Raw genomic sequence first — 19,180 nt, 5'->3', positions numbered from 1 at the left:
ATTTCTTTAAGTGAGTTATTAAAGTTCTTCTTGATGTCCTCTACCATCATCATGAGATATGTTTTTAAATCTCGGTATAGCTTTTGGTTGTGTTGGGGTGCCCAGGACTAGGTGGGGTGGGAGTGCTGCGTTATGATGATGGTGAGTGGTCTTGATTTCTGTTAGTAGGATTCTTGCGTTTGCCTTTCGCCATCTGGAAATCTCTGGGGCTGTGCAGAATACACTCGGCGGGGTCCTGGAACCAAGATGTCTGCTGCTGATGCTCAGGCAAAGCGCTCCCTCTCCGCTCGGACCCCTTTCCTCTGGCAGGGAAGGTGGTTGGATGTCTGGGGCCTGTGTAGAATGCACTCAGCAGGGTCCCGGGACCAGGATGTCTGCTGCTGATGCTCAGGCAAAGCGTTTCCGGCTGGTCGGATCCCTAACCTCTGGCCCGGAAAGTGGCCAGCTGTCTGGGGACAGAAAAGGGGGCTGCCTTAGAAGCTCTGTGGCTCCCCCCGTCCCAGAAGCTATTAGCTTCTGTATTCCGTACTCTCACCTGTGCAGAATACACTCCGTATGTCTGGGGCCTGTGCAGAATCTGCTTTAGTTTTTATAACAGTTGATTTCTTCTTTTTAACTATGATCTGATACAAGGCAAAAACTACTTCAATTTTGAGTGTGTCTCTTGAGAAAAAGGGTTAAAATATTTTTTAGATTTATTCATTACTTTATTTGTATAAGTGTTTTGCCCACATATACGTATATGCACCACATGAGTGCCAGGTGCCTGTGGAGGTCAGGAAAGGACATTTGCTGACCTAGAATTTGAGTTACTGATGGTTGTTAGCCACCATATAGATGCTGGGAACAGAACCTGGGTCATCTACAAGAGGACCAAGTGCTCTTAACCAGTGATCTATCTCTCCAATCCTCTGGTGTGTTTCTTTAAACTTGCTTTAAGGCCTAAAAATAACATCTTGATGAAAATTCAATGTGTTGGTGGAGAAAAACTGTATATCCTTCAGCTATTGAGTATGATGCACTGTTGGTGTTTACTGAGTCCATTTGATTCTTTGTATTTTGTTTTGATGCTCTCTCTACTGGTAAGAGTGGGGTATTGAAGTTTCCCGTTATTGCTGTGTTGGACCAATCATTCCCTTTATATCCCATGGTGTTTGCTTCATAAAAGTAAATTCTACAATATTCAGATCATATGTGTTTATGATTGTTATATTTTCTTGAGAAACTGTTCCCTTCAGCAATATATAAAATCATATTTGTCTCATCTGACTAATTTTGACTTTAAAAGTCTGTTTTATTGGATATGAATATAGCTACTCCTGTCTGTTTTCAGAATTAGTTTGCTGGAATAGCCTTTGAGCCTTTGAGCCTTCTGTCTGTGTATGTTTTGCTGGGGAGATAAATTTCTTGCAAGCAGGAATTTGTTGGATACTAATGTGACCCAGCCAGACTGAATGATTACTAGAAGAACCGGGACTATTTACAGCCAGGGTTGCTATTGTAAGTTATATACATATGCCTATTGTTTTGTTGTATTTCCTCCCCCTGTGTACCTTTTAATGATCTATGTTCATTGCTTTCTCCTTTATTTAACACAGAAACTTCATGGTTTTCTGAGTCAATACTGTCCGGCTCTTTCCTATTTTCCCTTGGCTGATCTATACTTATGAGATATGTTCATTTTTCCTTCTGGCTGTATTGAGGATTGAACCCATGGCCTCCTGCATGTGTGACAAGTACTCTACAAATGAGCTAACGTCCCATCCCTTCTGCTGATACTTCATCATGCCCCCTACTTCCCATGCCTTAAAGGTTATGTTTCTCTTGCTTCCTCTTCTAGGTATAAAGTTTCTAAGGTATCATCCACTGTTCTGTCAGCATCTGCTTTTCTGACAGGCGGGTCTTTGCTTCTCCATTGATTCTGGAGGACATTGGTATAATCAGTAATCTAAGTTGGCACAGTTCTCACACACACACACACACACACACACAGGGTTTGAAATAATCATCCCACTCACTACTGGCTTTTAGTTTTTCTGCTGAGAAATCTGATGTTATTCTGATAGGTTTGATTTCATAAGTGAATGTTGCTTTTTTTCCCCCCCTCAGCTTTTGGTATTTTTCCTTAGTTTGGTACTTTTGCCACTTGTCACAGAGAGATTCTTTTCCAAAACATCTATCTGAGGCTCTAAGTAGCTTCCTATACCAGATCACGATGTCTTCCCCAGGATCCAAGAAATTTCTGCTTTTTTTTTTCTTTTTGAATAGACTTTTTTTTTTAATGCTTATAACCTGTAACTTGGGTTCCTCATTTATTCTTAGCTTTATAGGTTTGATCTTTAGTAGTGTCACAGAAATTGAGTATACTCTGTCTATCTATTAATTTTCCCCTCATTTTTGTCTCTGAGTGATAAGTCTTCAACCTTGTCTTCAAGTTCTAGTATTACTCTGTTTTTTTTTTTTTCTAGTTTGCTGATGAGGCTTTCCACTGACCACTGACTCAGCTTCTCACTTCTAGAATTGTTTCTTCTCTGTTTCAATTGCTTGCATTCACCTGGGTATTTGGAGTGTCCTCGAGCTCCTACTTAGCCACACGCGCATATGCTGCTATTATAGTTTTGTGAGTTTGGAAGAAGTCTCAAGTTGAAGTCAAGTGCTTCATTTCCCATCTTTAGCCCGAAAGCCTCAAGAGCAGATTTTTAATCCATATTTAACTCTCAGTAAAGATTCTATCGTGAAGCACAATTAGGAGTGACTATTTGAAATTTTTAAAGCCCTACTATTCTAGTAGCTTATTGCATTAATCCTTAAAAGAGGCTTGAAAATCTTTACCTGTCTGAACTTTGACTATTATATATTTGATATGATAATCCCCTCATTCTTTTTCTCTTAACAAGCACTCTTAAGATTAAAAAAAAAAAAATTCGTTGCCTAAAGCCCAGAAAACTCTCGAAATAGGCCTTGTCACATAAAAAAAATTAATTGCTTGCTTTGTTCCTAGTTAGCTTTTCATTAATTTGAGGGCATAATTTAAGTGACAGTTAGCTGTATCACCTTTGCTTCTCTTTGCTAAAATAGAAATCTCTATTTAAAATTCTAATTAAGGAAGTTTCCTGAAATATTTATTTTGAAGAGATTAACCTTTACTTTTTTGTATTATGAAGCAATATAACTGTAACCATCAAAGAAGGCCCATTGGCTAGCTATTGTTCTGAAACCAACTACTACCAAATTCACTGGCTTTAAACAGCAGTCACCCTATTTGCAATTATGTTGGCCTCAACTGGGCGAGTCTTCTGCTGGATTCATATGAAGCCCAGCACATGGCTGTAACTCTTCATTTGCTCACCTGACATTTGGTGCCAGCTCTTTCCTTTCCTCCGATTGCCTCGTCTTCAGAGAGGCCAGGTCCTGCCTCTTCATCTAGTCAGACTTGGGGCAACAACCCAAGCTGCTAAGAATGTAAATGAAGACCCATGTCTGAGATCACTTTTCTCATAACCTCTTTAAAACAAATCACAAGTGCTGTTCCAACTTACAAAGTGAAGATAATAGATGTTGCTCGTGGATGCAAAGAACAAGAAATTCATGTCCCAAAGTAGTATGGAGGACTAGCAATAAGTGAAAATTTTGGTCATTTTTTATTACCTACCATAGTGTTCTCTAGCTATAATTTACTCTTATTTTCTACACATGGATGGTAGATAGATAGATAGATAGATAGATAGGTAGATAGATAGATGATAGATGGTCAGATGGACAGACAGACAGACAGATGGATGGACAAACAGATAGTTAGATAGGTAGGAGAAACCATTCGCATCCCAAGATTCCTATATGCCCTATCCAACATTACATTAAGCTCAACAAAGCATAGGATATGCTATTCCATCTCAGATTAGATACAGATGAAAATCCTTGGACCCAGCTCCATTGTGGCCAAAAATCTGTAAATAAAAAGGATAAGTAAATATTCTATCCCAGCATTTCCAATATATAGTGATGGGACAAGGGAAAAAATAACTACAATAGACACGATTTTCAATATGCAAAGCCAAAAAAAAAAAAAAAAAAAGGTACCAGAGCAGTCACCTGTAGATTCATCCTGAAATTTAGCTGGCACATAGTCCAGGCTACTCCATTTCAGAAGCAAGAGGGTTGTTCTGATATGCCATGTGGGTCTTTTTCCTACTTTGACATGTCGTCAATTTTCAAATATATAAAGGTCAATTATATAGCTATAATTATCAAATAATTGTAGAATACCATTTCCATATATTAAAATACTTCCTGAGAAAGTTACTACTTCTTAAAATTTTAAATCATTGATATTTCACATCATTGAGAGTACTTCTTTGCTCTAGTGGTCTAAATAGAGCAGTTGAATAAAGGAATCTGAAGAATTTAGTGGACTGGATGTTGTTGGACATGGAAGGAAGAGAGAGTAGGGGATACATTCAAATTTGTGACTTGTGAAATTAAGTTCATGGCAGTGTCCTTCTCTTTTTAAAGGGAATAGAAGAAGAGACATTTTTTCTTTTATAAATCTAGAGATCAAAAGTTTTGTTTTGGATGATAGCTAACCCTTTCATTGAGCATTAAGGCATTAAAACCCTTATTTTTCTAACAAGCAATTATGTTCCAAAAAAAACTCAGAGGGTTTTATTGAAGACACAGATTTTGTGGAACAATAAAACTTGAGCCCAAGTCTTCTGTCAGTCTCCATATGGCCCTATAGGGCATTCCTCACCCCTCAGTATTCCTGTGCTTCAGTTGACAAGAGACAGAAGACTTGGGAGGGTACCATATTGCATAGCAAGGATATGACCCGCCCAGCAGGTCCAGTTATCCGAGGGTCTCAAGGGGACCTCCTCCTAAGAACCAAATAGGGGGAGGGAGAGACGAGAACCCTGTGCAATGAATGACACACGAAAGCAATCTGAATAGCATCAAGGTCTCACTGTATTGAGAAAGGCTTAAGGCTTAAATGCACAAGCAAAAGGGGAAGTACTTTTCAGCAGGAGGGGTGGGGCAGTAGAAATGCACACGTAAAAGGGGAAGTACAAATACTTCTCAGCAGGAGGTGTGGGGCAGTGGAAATTTTTCTTTTGGCAGCTACATACACACACACACACTTATATAATATACATCCTTCCATGGTCATTCTCCACATGGATCAGCAAATGTTTGCTAATACAATCTGTGTGCACATGTCCTCCCCTAACACAACTCTTTGCCCATTTGAACCTTGTTTTCCTCTTACACTGTCCTGGTACCACAATGCCTGGCTCATTTCGGATGTGTGTAGCATTTACTGTGAGTTCCATTGGTCCATCCAGTTGTATTCTCTACTGTGGAAATGTATTATTACATGTTTCTCTATCTCCATCTTGATGAATTAGGTAGGCAATCTCTAGCCTTTACTATTATAATCCATGTCATAGTGAACATTATTGTGTATCTGTTACTTTCATGTGGACAAGAATATTGGTGGAATACATTGCCAAAAGAGAACTTTAGATTAAATGTAATATGAAGATATTTGCATAATATTACCAACCTGGTCAAATGGTCCCCAGAGATTCTGTATTTNTTTTTTTTTTTTTTTAAAGATTTATTTATTATATGTAAGTACACTGTAGCTGTCTTCAGACACTCCAGAAGAGGGCGCCAGATCTCTTTGCGGATGGTTGTGAGCCACCATGTGGTTGCTGGGATTTGAACTCTGGACCTTCGGAAGAGCAGTCGGGTGCTCTTACCCACTGAGCCATCTCACCAGCCCGATTCTGTATTTCTTTACTACCCTCCCAAGGAATTTGTAAGAGCAGATCCAAGTTTCTAAGCTTGTAGATTCCTCCTCAGATACTTGTAGCTTTAAAAGATGTATTTGCTAAAATTGGTCTGGTCATTGTCCATGTGTCTATGTCCGCGTGTGTCTGTGTCCGTGTCCATGTCTCTCTGTGTGTGTTATGTATGTGAGAAGTGATATTTCTATGGCTAAGAAAAGCATGAAAACTACAGTGTAGTGAACTATCATTGTCCCTTCTTCAACTCCTCCTATTTAAGAGAGAAAGTCCATAAAACAGAGTCCAATGTCTTCAAGATGTGCTTAAACACCCAGTGTTGAAGGAATGACTCAATAGCTATCTGGAAGAAACAGAAAGGGTAGAAAGAGCTCCAAGACTGGAGAAGAGACCAAGGTGTAAGAAGATACGATAGTCAGTATTCTCCAGAAGGTTAGCTCCTTTAGTGCTACGTTAGAGATTAGTGTGTTTCTCTCCCTATGCTAGTGTGAGGGATATAGAAGTTCATGGGCAGTCCCTGCCCCCAAGAGACTCACATGAAGAAGCAAGGGTTCATAGAAGTCTTGCTACAGAGTAGTAGGCCAAAAACTGTGAAGATGGCTAATTCTGAGACCTTCCCAGACAGTCATTTGTTTATCATCTTGTCTAATTCTTACAAAATCCTCTGAGATTAGCAGCAGCAATTTTTTTCATTTCCCAAATGAGGAAACATTGACTTCCAACTATGACCCCAGTACCGCATAATATGTGGCAAAGGTTGAGAATGGACTGGGGTCTATTTAAGTTCAGCATCTTCAGGGAAAAACCGGAGATGCTGAGCATGCCCAAGGCTCAACTCCTGTATCCCTCCTCATCCCATCTGTGGCTTCTTTTTTCTTCTTTCTCTTCATAATGCCATGCTAGTGTTTATAGTAATAATGGGGAGGGGCATCAATCAAGAGTATTCGAGGGAGGTGGGGCCTAAGCTGATTTACAAGAAGAATAGAAACAAGAACATTCCAGGTCAAGTTCTGCCTGGACTGGCATCAGGGAGAGCCAACATTTAGGACTTAGGAAGTATCTGAAATATAAAGAAGCAGACAAGTGCGATAGTAAGGAGGTCAGCCCCTGCAGCCAGGGAGACCTGAGTTCTAATCCTGACTCTGCATCTCATTAGCTGAATGATTTGAGGTACATGCCTTAACCCCTCTGATGCTTTGCCTGTACAATTGAGCAAGTATGTTCTTTACATCACGGGTTGTTGAAAGGATTGAATATATTTGTGTATTGGGTGGTTAGAATGGTCCTTGGCTTATGCCCACTGTGTTTGCTTGCACTATAGACTGTCCAGATTCTAGGTACAACCTAAATATAAAGAAGAGGGAAAACAAAAGTAACTTATCTGTGAGGCTTATTATAGAGAACTACTGCATATTCTCTGAAGATATAAAAGGTGCCATAAATAAAGAAAGAAGCAGAAAACTATTTAATGGGGGAGACATGGGCTTTTAGCTCTGAATTATCCCATCAAGTGTGGTTGAGCTCGTGGGCTTTATAACTTAAGTCTAAATGGGATTTTTATTTGTTGTCTAATTGTTTATGACATCTTTATTTGACATTAAAATGTAATGACCTACCTCAAGTAAGATGAACAAGCAAAGAAGGACAAATTTAAAAAGAAATACATTTGGTGTAATTTTTGACTTTCTCCTTTTACTCTTTGACATCATAAAATATCTAAACGACCCAAGTGGAAATCTGAGAGAGACATTGCATCTGCTGTAGCTGCTCAGGCTTCTCTCCTGTGCCACATCAAATTTCCCTTAGAGCCACATCTGTGAGGGATGTCAAAGGAAGGAAAGTGGGAAAGATATTTCTCTAAGGAGTCAGCCAATATGATTTTCATATCCCCACATCCTTGGGTTTTCCTCTCTTTTATGTGTTCTTCCCAAAATCCCCTTCCTAACCTTGGTCCCAAAATGAAACCCAAGTAGGGCATACTTCTCCTGGGCCAGTTTTGTCTCTTCCCCTCCTTTGGTCTTCTATAAGAACATGTGATGGTAGTTCCCACTGATGCAAACCCTCCATGCCCTCCTGGACCTGCAACCTAGCCACCCATGAGATACTAGAGACTCAGAGTTAGGTGTCAACTGCTTCTCCCATGTCAGCTTGCATTCCTAAGCAGGAGAATGTTCATGCAAAAGAAGGGAGAGTCTGCCTGTCCCTGATATAGGAGGAGGTTCATCTGCCTTCCTCATCAGACTTAATCTCAAAGACAAAGATGTTTTCCTTATCAATGTATGACCAATGCCTTATTGATTATCCTCCATAAACATCTGATAAAAACATGCAAACAAGTGGTAGTACTTGATGGTCAAGGGTTGTGAGAGAAACAGTTCAGAGGCAGGGGGATTGTTCTTTGAAGTATCTGGGGTACAATGAAAACTTGCTGAAACAAGTATCTTCAAGCTTAGTTAGGAGGAGATAGCTACCAACACTTATAAACATTCACGTGACATCCCAGTTATAGGAAGAATCCACTCAACTTTACTGGGTGGATAGACCATATGCTTGGGGAAGTGAAACCATGTAAAATATTGATGGTAGACTACCGTTCATCACGTTTATTTTTAGAAAGGGAAGACATGGCCAATTCATGATGAATGATATGCCTTAGACACTCTACCTGTTACCTGAAACACACATCCTTTGAGTGGCATGGCTAATAGAAATGCAAAGCCAGGGCTGGTGAGATAGCTCAGTGGGTAAGAGCACCCGACTGCTCTTCCGAAGGTCCAAAGTTCAAATCCCAGCAACCACATGGTGGCTCACAACCATCTGTAATGAGATCTGACTCCCTCTTCTGGAGTGTCTGAAGACAGCTACAGTGTACTTATATATAATAAAAATAAATAAAAATCTTTAAAAAAAAAAAAAAGAAATGCAAAGCCAACATTACTGTTGAGAGGAAGGGAGTGGGAGAAAGGGAGAGAGGGAAATTAGAGAGCTAGCTAGCTGAACTGGCAGGACAATTAAATGAGAGAAAATACCTTAAATGTATGCTTTGGAAAGTCTTTACCAAGACAGACTATGGAAGGGAAGGCTGGGCTCAGAGCTGAGCCCCAGATACCTTAGCCCTGCCCCAAACTGGGTCTTGTTAATCACCTCTGCCTTACTCAAGCCAACTCTGAGTCTTAAACCCCACTGAGCAGTATGTGGGAGAGAGAATAGCCAAAGACACAGAAGGTAAAAACAGAATTCATCTTTAGTCAGATTTATGTCATGGTCAAAATAGGAAGAAAAGAAAAGAAAAGAAAAGAAAAGAAAAGAAAAGAAAAGAAAAGAAAAGAAAAGAAAAGAAAAGAAAAGAAAAGGAAAGGAAAGGAAAGGAAAGGAAAGGAAAGGAAAGGAAAGGAAAGGAAAGGAAAGGAAAGGAAAGGAAAGGAAAGGAAAGAAAAGAAAAGAAAAGAAAAGAAAAGAAAAGAAAAGAAAAGAAAAGGAAAGGAAAGGAAAGGAAAGAAAAGAAAAGGAAAGAAAAAAAGAAAACAAGATACAATACCTAGACTTGCTGTTAGTATGTTTCTTAATTCCACATAGCCCCAACTCCTTCCCACTGTAATGGTATTGGTACCCAGAATTCCAAGAACCAGAACTACTCAGAGTTGTGAGCTCCCTGGTGTATTCTCTAGGCTCTTTCATGCTGTTGCTGACATACCGTCTAGAACTCCCAGAGAATCCCTCCATATCAGCAGCATCAAATTAGAACAAGCAGAGTCCCTTAGTTCCCATTTATCTTAACTTGTACTTTCAATGTGTGTGTGTGCAGCTTCATCATACACAACAAAGACACTTTCTTCAACAATGCCACAAGAAGCAGAATCGTGCATCATATTTTACAAAGAATAAAGTACGAGGAAGGAAAGAATAAAATCGGTGAGTAATTGTTACCGTTACAAACGTCTGGTGTTTTGGGAATTCCAGAGACCTTTTCCCTGAGCCTCTTTACACCCTCTACCTACCCCCTTGATGAAGAATTCACACGTGCACTTAGCACACTTAATTACCTTCTTTTGAACAGCATTTTATCTCATTTATTTATGATTACTGAGACATTCAATCCAGCAGGTATTTGTGGAGCACCCACGTCAAGAGATTAAAGAAATAATTGCAGGTCTTTATTAGAGCGCCTATATAAAAAGCTAAAAGAATGCATATGTTCAGTAATTAACATGAAAAAAATGATTAAAAGGTGTCAGTTCAAAGGTAGACTGCAGAGGTAATTGACATTGAGTAGTCAGAGAAAGCTTTCCAGAGAAAATGAAATCCAAACTGAGCAGAGAGTGGCAGGAGACAATGTGGAATGATGGAATGGTAGACAGGGTGTGGGGAGAAGCCACAAGTGCAGAGATGGCTTTGTGTCACGCAAGCCACATTCTCTCCTACTAAACGTCCTCCAAACTTTGTATTTTAGGCCTTTTGTGAGAATAGTTCTGTGTTATATTACCATGCTTTATTAAATAGGTTATTATATATCAGGAAGAGTTGGGTGGCTTTGCCCTTATTTCTGTCCCACTCAAAACGTGGCTTGAATAATGATCTATATCAGTCAAGGGACAACAAAAAGGCAAAAGTATCCATCATGGGAATGAGCAGATCTTAAGATAAATAGCTAACTATGGCAAGGGTTAGAGCTGTGGAGGACTGGCTGGTCAGGGATAGGAACACAGAAGAGAGGCTAGCAGATCCTCCGTGATCCCAGTCCTCCATGATCCCAGTCCTCCATGATTCTAATCCTCCATCTTATCAGCTAAGGTCTGGAACTGGTATAAGAACTACGATTGAAGCAAAGGTGTTTGCTGGAGACTTGTAGAAGATCTGCTCTCTGGAATATTCAGGACAACTATCTAGATGGTTCCAGGAAAGTTGGTCACAGGGAGAGGTTTCACCGGCAGCATTATCCCAGGGAGCCATGTATAATGATACCGAGAAACATGCCCTTGCTCATCACACACTGGAGGTGCTGGTACTGCAGAATTGAATGCCTAAGAAATTTGCTGAGGGGAGTGCTGGATCTAGGAAGCTAAACCCCTTCCCCCATCATTGTCCACTCAGTGACTTCAGCTAGCAAAGCTTACTATGGTATGATCCAACATCCAGAAATACCTCTAAGGCCCAGTTCTACCACTGAGAAGCAGAGACTAAAGATACAGCTAGAGCTGATGTGCAAGGCATCCATTACTGACTTGTAATTAAAAAGTAGAAGAGCAACCTTCTCATCACACATCCTATGGGCAAGTCTTGATGGCTGTATAAATCATTTTAGCCATTGGATCTGCAACCTCAGACATCTTAGTAGCTCTGCCAAATCCAGAGAGACAACACTTAACAGTTTGTAAATGCAAAACAACCACCCCTTGCAGTGTGGGAGAAATGTTGTCCAACAACACTGTGAGAGGAACAGATTTGAGAGTTTCGTGGACTCGAGCTCAGTGTGAGTCACTAGTGTAGTGAAAAAAAGGTGGGAGAAAGCCAACCTACTCTGATGCTAATCTGCAAAGGTAAAATGTAATGGAGAGAAATGGATAAGTACCTGTTCCATATCTGGATACATGCAGAATGGATTATCCAGAGAGCATCAGTGTAGGTGGACCCACGGATACTTAACTTCATGTAGGTCATTCTTAATTCAGATGGGACTATAACTGAACATAGCCCATAGTGTCTGCCACAGTCATCCTCCCTGGAGACCTGTCCTCTCCTCTATGTCTTTGGTGATATTCCGGCTGGAAGGACTCTCTCCTCTGAATTCCTATCACTATTTTTTTTGTTAGTAGTTACTGTTTGTCACAGCACATCATTATATTGTCCTGAGAGACTTCCAAAGACATTGTGCAAATCTGCCACCTGACGAGAACCACTGTTGACATTGATCTCCTGAATATTTAATTATTGTCTAAATTATTTTTTGCATTAATTCCTTAAAAATGATTTGTTAAGACAAACTTCAGTGTACTAATACACAGCTTTCTATCATATTTTTTCAGTTCATGTGGTTTCATAAACATACTAACCAGAAAGTAAATCACTGTGAAACTGTGGAAAGAGCTAGTAAGGACTATTTCAAAACCTTCAAGTAACTCAAAATATAGTATCTTTATTATTATTATTATTAGCATATCCCACAACTCATAACATAGCAGTGGGTTGAATGGCTACTACTGAAGATCACTAGTTCAGATGACATGTCATTTTGAAGTGACCTTACTCATCTTTGAATCATCATTGTCTAGCCCAGTGTCTATTGTCTAGAAGAATAAATCAATACATTTATGTTGAACCAACTGAAGTTCTGTTAAACATAATGGGTGTAACTCTTTCACCATTCTTACATAATCAAAAACTTCACAGCAGGAACATGGGACAGTTATGATGCCAAATGTTTTCATCTCACATTTTAAGCTGTTTTAGAACTAATCCAGATAAAACACAAGAAAGCGGAGACTGGCTTTCAATATTCCCAAGGAGCACTGAATGCAGTATTGTTACTTGTCAGAGAGTCTTGGTAGATGACTCTCTCAGTTGATGAAGGAGGAGGATTCTATTCAAGGACTCTAGCTTTGAAAACTGGTAAGGAGCCAAAGACGTTATTCACTGGTAGAGCACAGGCATTAGGTTTAATTCCTAACACTACAAATAATAATTGAATAAACAAATTTTTAGAAAAGCAGTAAAGAAAAAAATGGGAGCATGTTGACTTAAAAATATAAACCAAAGAATAAATTGTTAACTAGTAAATTTTGAGACCATATAATTTGCTGGAAAATATAAAGTAAAACTACAAATGATCCATTTATCTAATATTTCATTTTCATCTATCATTTCATAAATAAAAGAAAACACATTAAAAGAAAACTGAACTTCTTGATAGAATTAATGTTCAGCCCATGTTGTTTTCTGCTGAAAACTCTTTCTGAAAATGTCACCTTGCATGAGCCAACATTGATCAGAAATAACAAAGAATATTGATTTCTAGACATGATTCATAAAGGTATTTTAGTGGAGTATAAACTGTCACTATATATGGGTTTCAGCCTCTCTCTGAATGTCTTCTAACTGTGAAAATCAAACCTAGTAAAACCTACTTTGAAAACAGAGCAATTAATAACTCAACAGAGGATTTTCTTATGTACATGTACATACACAATCAGTCTTGAAATTGATTTATAGTCTCAAGTTTTACGTTTACAAGGAGAGTTAAGGTGACAGACTATAAATATTAGTAGGATTTAGACAAAACTTTCCTCAACATCTAATAGGTCTTCAGGAATCCTGAATTTTCTAATTTTCAACAAGAGACTCCAGGAAATCCAAGCTTACTACATATTCTATAATTTACTCATTCATTGTAAATGTATTGGTTGAAGAGTTCATGTGTGTTAGATAAAATGCAAATTTCCACTAATATTTTCATTTCACATGTGCTCCTGAGACATTTGACATTACTGTCAGACATCTTAAGCCATTGGCATGTTACTGTGATTAAAAGCAGCAAACATCGGAGGGTTGAGGTGAAGGACTACACATGCAGTTTCCTGTTAAGCTAGGCCCCTGGATTTTAATCTAGATCTAGTGTATAGAGAGCATTCTTCACAAGAGAAATAAAAGCCTGTTGAGAGATATAAAACATCTTCATCCTTTTAGAGGTCTTTAAAAATTATTTGATTAATTCTTTGAGAGTTTCATACAAATTTGGATCATATTCATCATACTACCCAACTTATCCCCTCAACGCCTCCCAGATCCATCTCTACCTCCCTAATAAAGTGAATAAAACAACAGGAATAAAGTAAATAAAACAACAGGAATAAAGTGAATCCATGTACATATACAAAATTTTATCTGTAAATGCCACTAGGACCTTTGATTATAACAAATCAAGACTAGAAACAACCAAAATGTCCATTATCCAGAGATTGCATAAATTATTATACATTCATGTGATGAACTCAGTAATAAAAAGAAATGAATCACTGGATTCACTCATAAGAGCATTTGCTGCTCTTACAGAAGACCAGAGTTCCCTTCTCAGCACCTTGTTGGATGGAAACCAAACATCTGATTCCACCTCCAGGAGACCTGGTGCCCTCTTCTGGTCTACTTGAGCACCTGTGCTTATGTGCACATACACTACACAGACACGAACACACACACACACACACACACACACACACACACACACACACAAATAATGAGATAATCTTAAGAAACTGAAAAGGAGAGGAAGGAGTTACTGATGCTTATGGTATGAGAAAGTCTCATTCCAAATAAAAGAAGTCAGACGAAATAAGTTAATATTGAATGTCAACACTGATGTGAGACTTTAGAAAATAAATAAAAATTGAGAGTAACAGAAAACAGGTCAGCATTTGTCTTGGTGATAGCACAGGAAAAGGCAGATTACAAAGTAGCATAAGAAAGGTTTTGAAGACAAGGATATATTTAATGTCTTTGTCATGTTGATGACTCCCTGATGACACAGATATATCAGAACTTAATAACTGTGCATCTTAAGTATGTGTTCATTATTATATGTCAGTCATGCTTTAATTTCCTTACCTCAAACATTTTTAAAAATCCACATATCTACCTACCCTTCCATTTTAAAACTAGAGGATCTTAGAAAATGGGAGGACATGATTGCAAACCATGTTTCTGGTGAGAGATTGATATCTGAAATATTTAAGAAACTTATTCAACAGTTTTTTTTTTAAAAAAAGAAACCCACATAACTTGATTTTAAAATGAGCCAAGGATGTTAAGAGATACTTTATCCTAGAAAACATACAACTGGACAACAGGGATATGAAAAGCTGTTCAACATGATTAGTACTTAGAAAAATCCAAGTCAAAACCCAAAAGAAATACCACGTCATACCTATTATAATGGCTGTTGTCAAAAGGACAGGAATGGCTTCCCATGTGAGAAAGAAGCAAAAGGGAGCCTTAGTGCGAAAGCAAATGGTGCAATCACTATGGGAAACACTATAGAGGCTTCTCAAGGCATTGAAAGTAAACTGCCTTCTTCTCCAGCAACCCTACTCTGGAGTGCACATCCAGATAAATAAGTATGTTGAAAAACAACTTCCAAAAATGAGTCCATATTCATTGAGCATATTCATCACAGTCAAGGTATGGAACAATCTAGGTGTGAATAAATACAGTGTGATACATGTAGAGAATGGAAATGTATTCAGCCTTTAAAAGCCTTGTGACAACATGGATAAACCTGGACGGCTCAGAGCAACCCAGAAACACAAATACTCCATAACCTCACTTACATGTGGAATATCGACTAGCCAGACCTTAGAGATCTGGTATACCCCATGGTGGTGATGTGCATATTAATTAACTTGACTATGGTAGTCATGGCACAATGTGCACTGTATATACATGGATATATCCAATCTAGAGAAATTTAATATTTTGAATTAATAAAAACCTGCTTTCCCAAGTACTTGATCACAACCTCCTGGCATATAATAAAGATTTCTTTCTAAGCTGATGGTATCTAAACTAGTTTTACTCACTACTGAGAAAACCCAGGCTGTGTTTTCCAGGAAGTGTAGCTCTGTCTTTACTTAGTCTTGATCACTGAAGATTCAAGTTCAACGTTCACTGAAATGGGCTTCCTTGTTGCTTCAGGTCTGAACCGCTTGCTTACCAATGGCTCCTATGAAGCTGCCTTTCCCCTGCATGAGGTATTGTGCTTTCTCTTCTTAGCTCCCTTCAATTTCCTGTTACTAAAATTGGCTTCTAGGAATAGTCTTTAATTTGTTGATAAGGCATACACTCAGAATTGATTTAACTTGTTTAGGAAGTAATTAGGGAGAGTCTCCTCACATCCCTCCATCTCTCCCTCGGCATCACATTTATTTCTATTTTTTTATGTAACTGGAAGAACACTTAAATCAAGACTCACCCAGCATGAATTCAGAGAAATGACTTAAAGCTCTAAGTCATGCAATTAAAAAGGCATTGAAAGAAAGTACCAGGGGAAGGACAAGTGTTCCTGAACTGTATAGACTTTGCAATAAATACAGTTACAGCTATTCTTTGAAAGAATGAGAGCAAACTATTTTTTGCAAACTATTAGATAAGCAAATGTAATGAATGGAAATTAATAATGCTGTACTCATTATTATAAGATGGGTAAGTGTTGATAGTGTCTTACTTGCTTAGTACTAAATGGGACGTTAATAAATCATTTGTATTGACTTCTCTAAGTATAACTGTAGTGGCCTTTAACCTGAATTTCCTACTGGATCTTGGATTATTTAACCCAGAATCTGTCCCTAGGTTTACAGGAACACAGTCTTCATGATTACAGAGAAACTGTCATTTCGTAGATAGGGATAAACCCTAACTGTGAACTGATATATAGATATAGACAAACACCATAGCTCCTCCTCTCGCACCTGACAGACCAACATACTTCAGAGGGTGGTCCGACTCTACATGAATGACAAACTTCTCCAAAGCAGATATTGCTTTTGACATGAAAAGTTTCTTTTCTTGATTTTTTAAGGTTAGACAGAATATTAAAACCATATTTTTAAAAGAAAACTCAGTCTGAAGTATTAATTCATGGCTTTCCGGAAGACATAGGAGGAATGGCCAGCCAAACCTTTGACACACTGGTTTTCTGGAGCCACAGGCTCTTGATTCTGGTCACTAATATTCACCCAAAGTGGCTTTCTGTGGTGATTAGCTAGCTAGCATTGCCTACAGAAGGGTTTCAGTGGGTACTCTGGAAACTGGCTAGTCAGGAACAGAAGTGCTTGTGCATGGTCAGAGATGGGCAGGCACAAGAGTGTATGAGGAGATGCAACTGTTCAGATGTACAGTGACTTATGGTCCTCTCCAGGAGGATCATAAGTCCTCTCATGTCTTGGCACTCCTGGCTCTATAGGAAGATAATTCACAGATCACTTTACTGTGCCATCATTCTTTTGACCTTCAGTTTAACTAGGTTGTGTTATTTAACCTCAAAACAACCTTCAGAAACCGAGTATAAAGTGAGGAAGGATTTCTATACTACTGTGAATTAGTTTCCTTCCAAAGATACCTTTTAGTTGTGAAACTGGCATCATCAGGAGGGTCATGAACATCTCTCTGGCCTCACTTGTCCATGAAATGGGAATCATTAGAACCCAAAGGGGGTATTCAGCTTTTTACATTCAAGGATTTTCATGTCTGTAAGTCTATATGACCACTTATGTTGTCTTGACAAAACTAGAGAGCTAAGGAACCAGCCTTGGGCATGGCCTCTGAACCAGACTGTCCATTCCAAACATGGAAGAAAATGTGACAAAGTGAATATTATTAATCTTATGATGGATTAGCAAAGTGGAGCTCAGACTTTAGGAGGTTTGTCTAAGATCCCAGTGAAGAAGCAGCAGAACTGAGCTTGGGTATCAGCCCACCTTATTCTCTCAAGCACATGGTCTTTACTTGTTGACAACAGCAGTAAGACAAATCCAAAATAACGGATTAAAGTAGAAGTGCTTCCCCTTTCATAGAGAATGGGCCCTTTCTAGCTGCTCTCACCCCTCTTGCTACTGCTACCTTAAGACACAGGTATCATTGTCTGCTTCCTCGTTGGCTGGTATCACTCACCAACAGTGGTGCTCTTATCCCAGGGAAGTTACAGGAGTAAAAACTCCATTAAAACCCATGGAGCTGTAAACCACCGACATCTACTGTATGAGTGCTGGGCCTCCTGGGGCGTGTGGTACAAGTACCAGCCTTTGGATCTTGTCAGGTGAGTTTGTAACCAACTGTACATAAAAACATGGCAATGCATAATGAAGGCATTTTGTCTTCTAGGACAAACTTACCTGGGAAGGGCACATTCAGCTCTGCTCTAACTTGGCTTTTCCCCCAAGAGTAACTAACCTCTCAGAGGACACTGGCTGTTCTTGGTAAATCCACCCTCACTCTGTTGAGGGTGATGTTTCCTTTGGATGGACCTCAAAGAAGAGCCATGGAAGGGACAGAGGTGTGGTTTAGGCCTTCCAAAAGACTCCACAAGGAGTGGGTCACCATATAGAAATGTAATACCAATCAATTGAATATATTAGTGATGATCTAGAATATTACTTCTCACAGTTGACTCTCTATGACCCAAAACTGCTCCTCTAATCCTAAACTTTCTGCTCCCTGCTCTGATATAACCAGGGGAACTTTCCATACCTGCCCTGTGACAGATCAGTCTATATGGAGGCTAAGTAAAAACATATGGGCATAATTAGAAATGGATATTGTGTTTAGACTTAGATCCTTCCCTAAAGGTGCCCTGCTGTGTGTATATAAATATTCTAAAATCCAAAAACTACAGACCTGGAAGTTGAAACACTTCTGATGCCAAGCATTTGGGGTAACAATTACTCATTCCAAAGTGTTTCAAGATTAAATTATTTTAATCTTACACTTATAATCTTTAAAGACTGTTTTAATTTGTAAGTAAAAAATGAACCAGTAGCTAGCCTACAATAATTGTGTATTTATATTTTTGTTGTACGTTTTATTGTCTAGATCTGTCTACAGTACCATGTCAGTATTATGCACTGATACCTCATTTATTTATAGACTACTTCTTAGATTCAAGAGAGAGAAATCCACCATCATAGTTTTCCCATTAGAGAGAGAGCCATGTCTAATTCCTTAGACTAGCTAGATATGTTTCATTTACATCTCGGCCCTACAAAAATGGTAACCATAAAAATAAAAATAAATGAACTCAGGAGGGAGTAACAAAAAAAATCTCACTATATAGTCTGTCCCCAGGCAGCTCTCCTTCCAACCATAGCCATTGCTTCACGTTTACCACATTTATTCGGCACGGACCAAGACATTGATGAATTGCATCTCCCTCTCCTTCATTGAGGGTACCAAATGACACACAAGACCCAAGTGAGGAAAAAATATTTCCTGAGACAGAGTCATTTCCTTTGAACAGATGTATTCTGTGGTAAACAAGGTGGAAGAGGAGGGAACAAAAATAAATGTCCTCTAGTCTCTGCCCCTTTTTCTTGTAGAATTACACTGAGGAGAAACAAAAGACCATTGCTAGTGCAAACCTTCTCCGTCAGGATAACAGTCTGATTGGGGTTTTGTAGTCAGTTAATAGTTCCTGGAGTTGAGAAACTTGATTTCCACAACAGGTCTGGAGTAGTATGTGAAATACCTAGAAAAAATTTACCAGGCCATGAATGATTAGATAAAAATGCATGAGAGAATTTATGAAATGTGTGATAGTTCAGAGGAATGGAAAGATTGAATGTGCACCAACATTTATAGAGAAGTGTCTGGAGAATTACACAGAAGTGTCTGGAGAA

General features: G+C 38.9%; 1 protein-coding gene across 7 annotated transcripts in view; it reads left to right on the top strand.

Annotated features, from left to right (window-relative positions):
- Positions 1-19,180, top strand: part of Ano4 (anoctamin 4) — a 374,740-nt gene that overhangs the window by 277,260 nt on the left and 78,300 nt on the right. For all 7 annotated transcript variants that reach the window (XM_021174227.2, XM_029482964.1, XM_029482962.1 and 4 more), the window contains 3 exons: positions 9,610-9,716; positions 15,486-15,541; positions 17,483-17,604. In XM_021174227.2, coding sequence (XP_021029886.1) covers positions 9,610-9,716; positions 15,486-15,541; positions 17,483-17,604 — 285 coding nt within the window. The remainder of the gene's footprint in view (positions 1-9,609; positions 9,717-15,485; positions 15,542-17,482; positions 17,605-19,180) is intronic.

This window comes from Mus caroli, chromosome 10 (assembly GCF_900094665.2).
Source record: "Mus caroli chromosome 10, CAROLI_EIJ_v1.1, whole genome shotgun sequence".
Taxonomy (NCBI): domain Eukaryota; kingdom Metazoa; phylum Chordata; class Mammalia; order Rodentia; family Muridae; genus Mus; species Mus caroli.
This window is presented reverse-complemented; position numbering and strand designations above follow the sequence as displayed.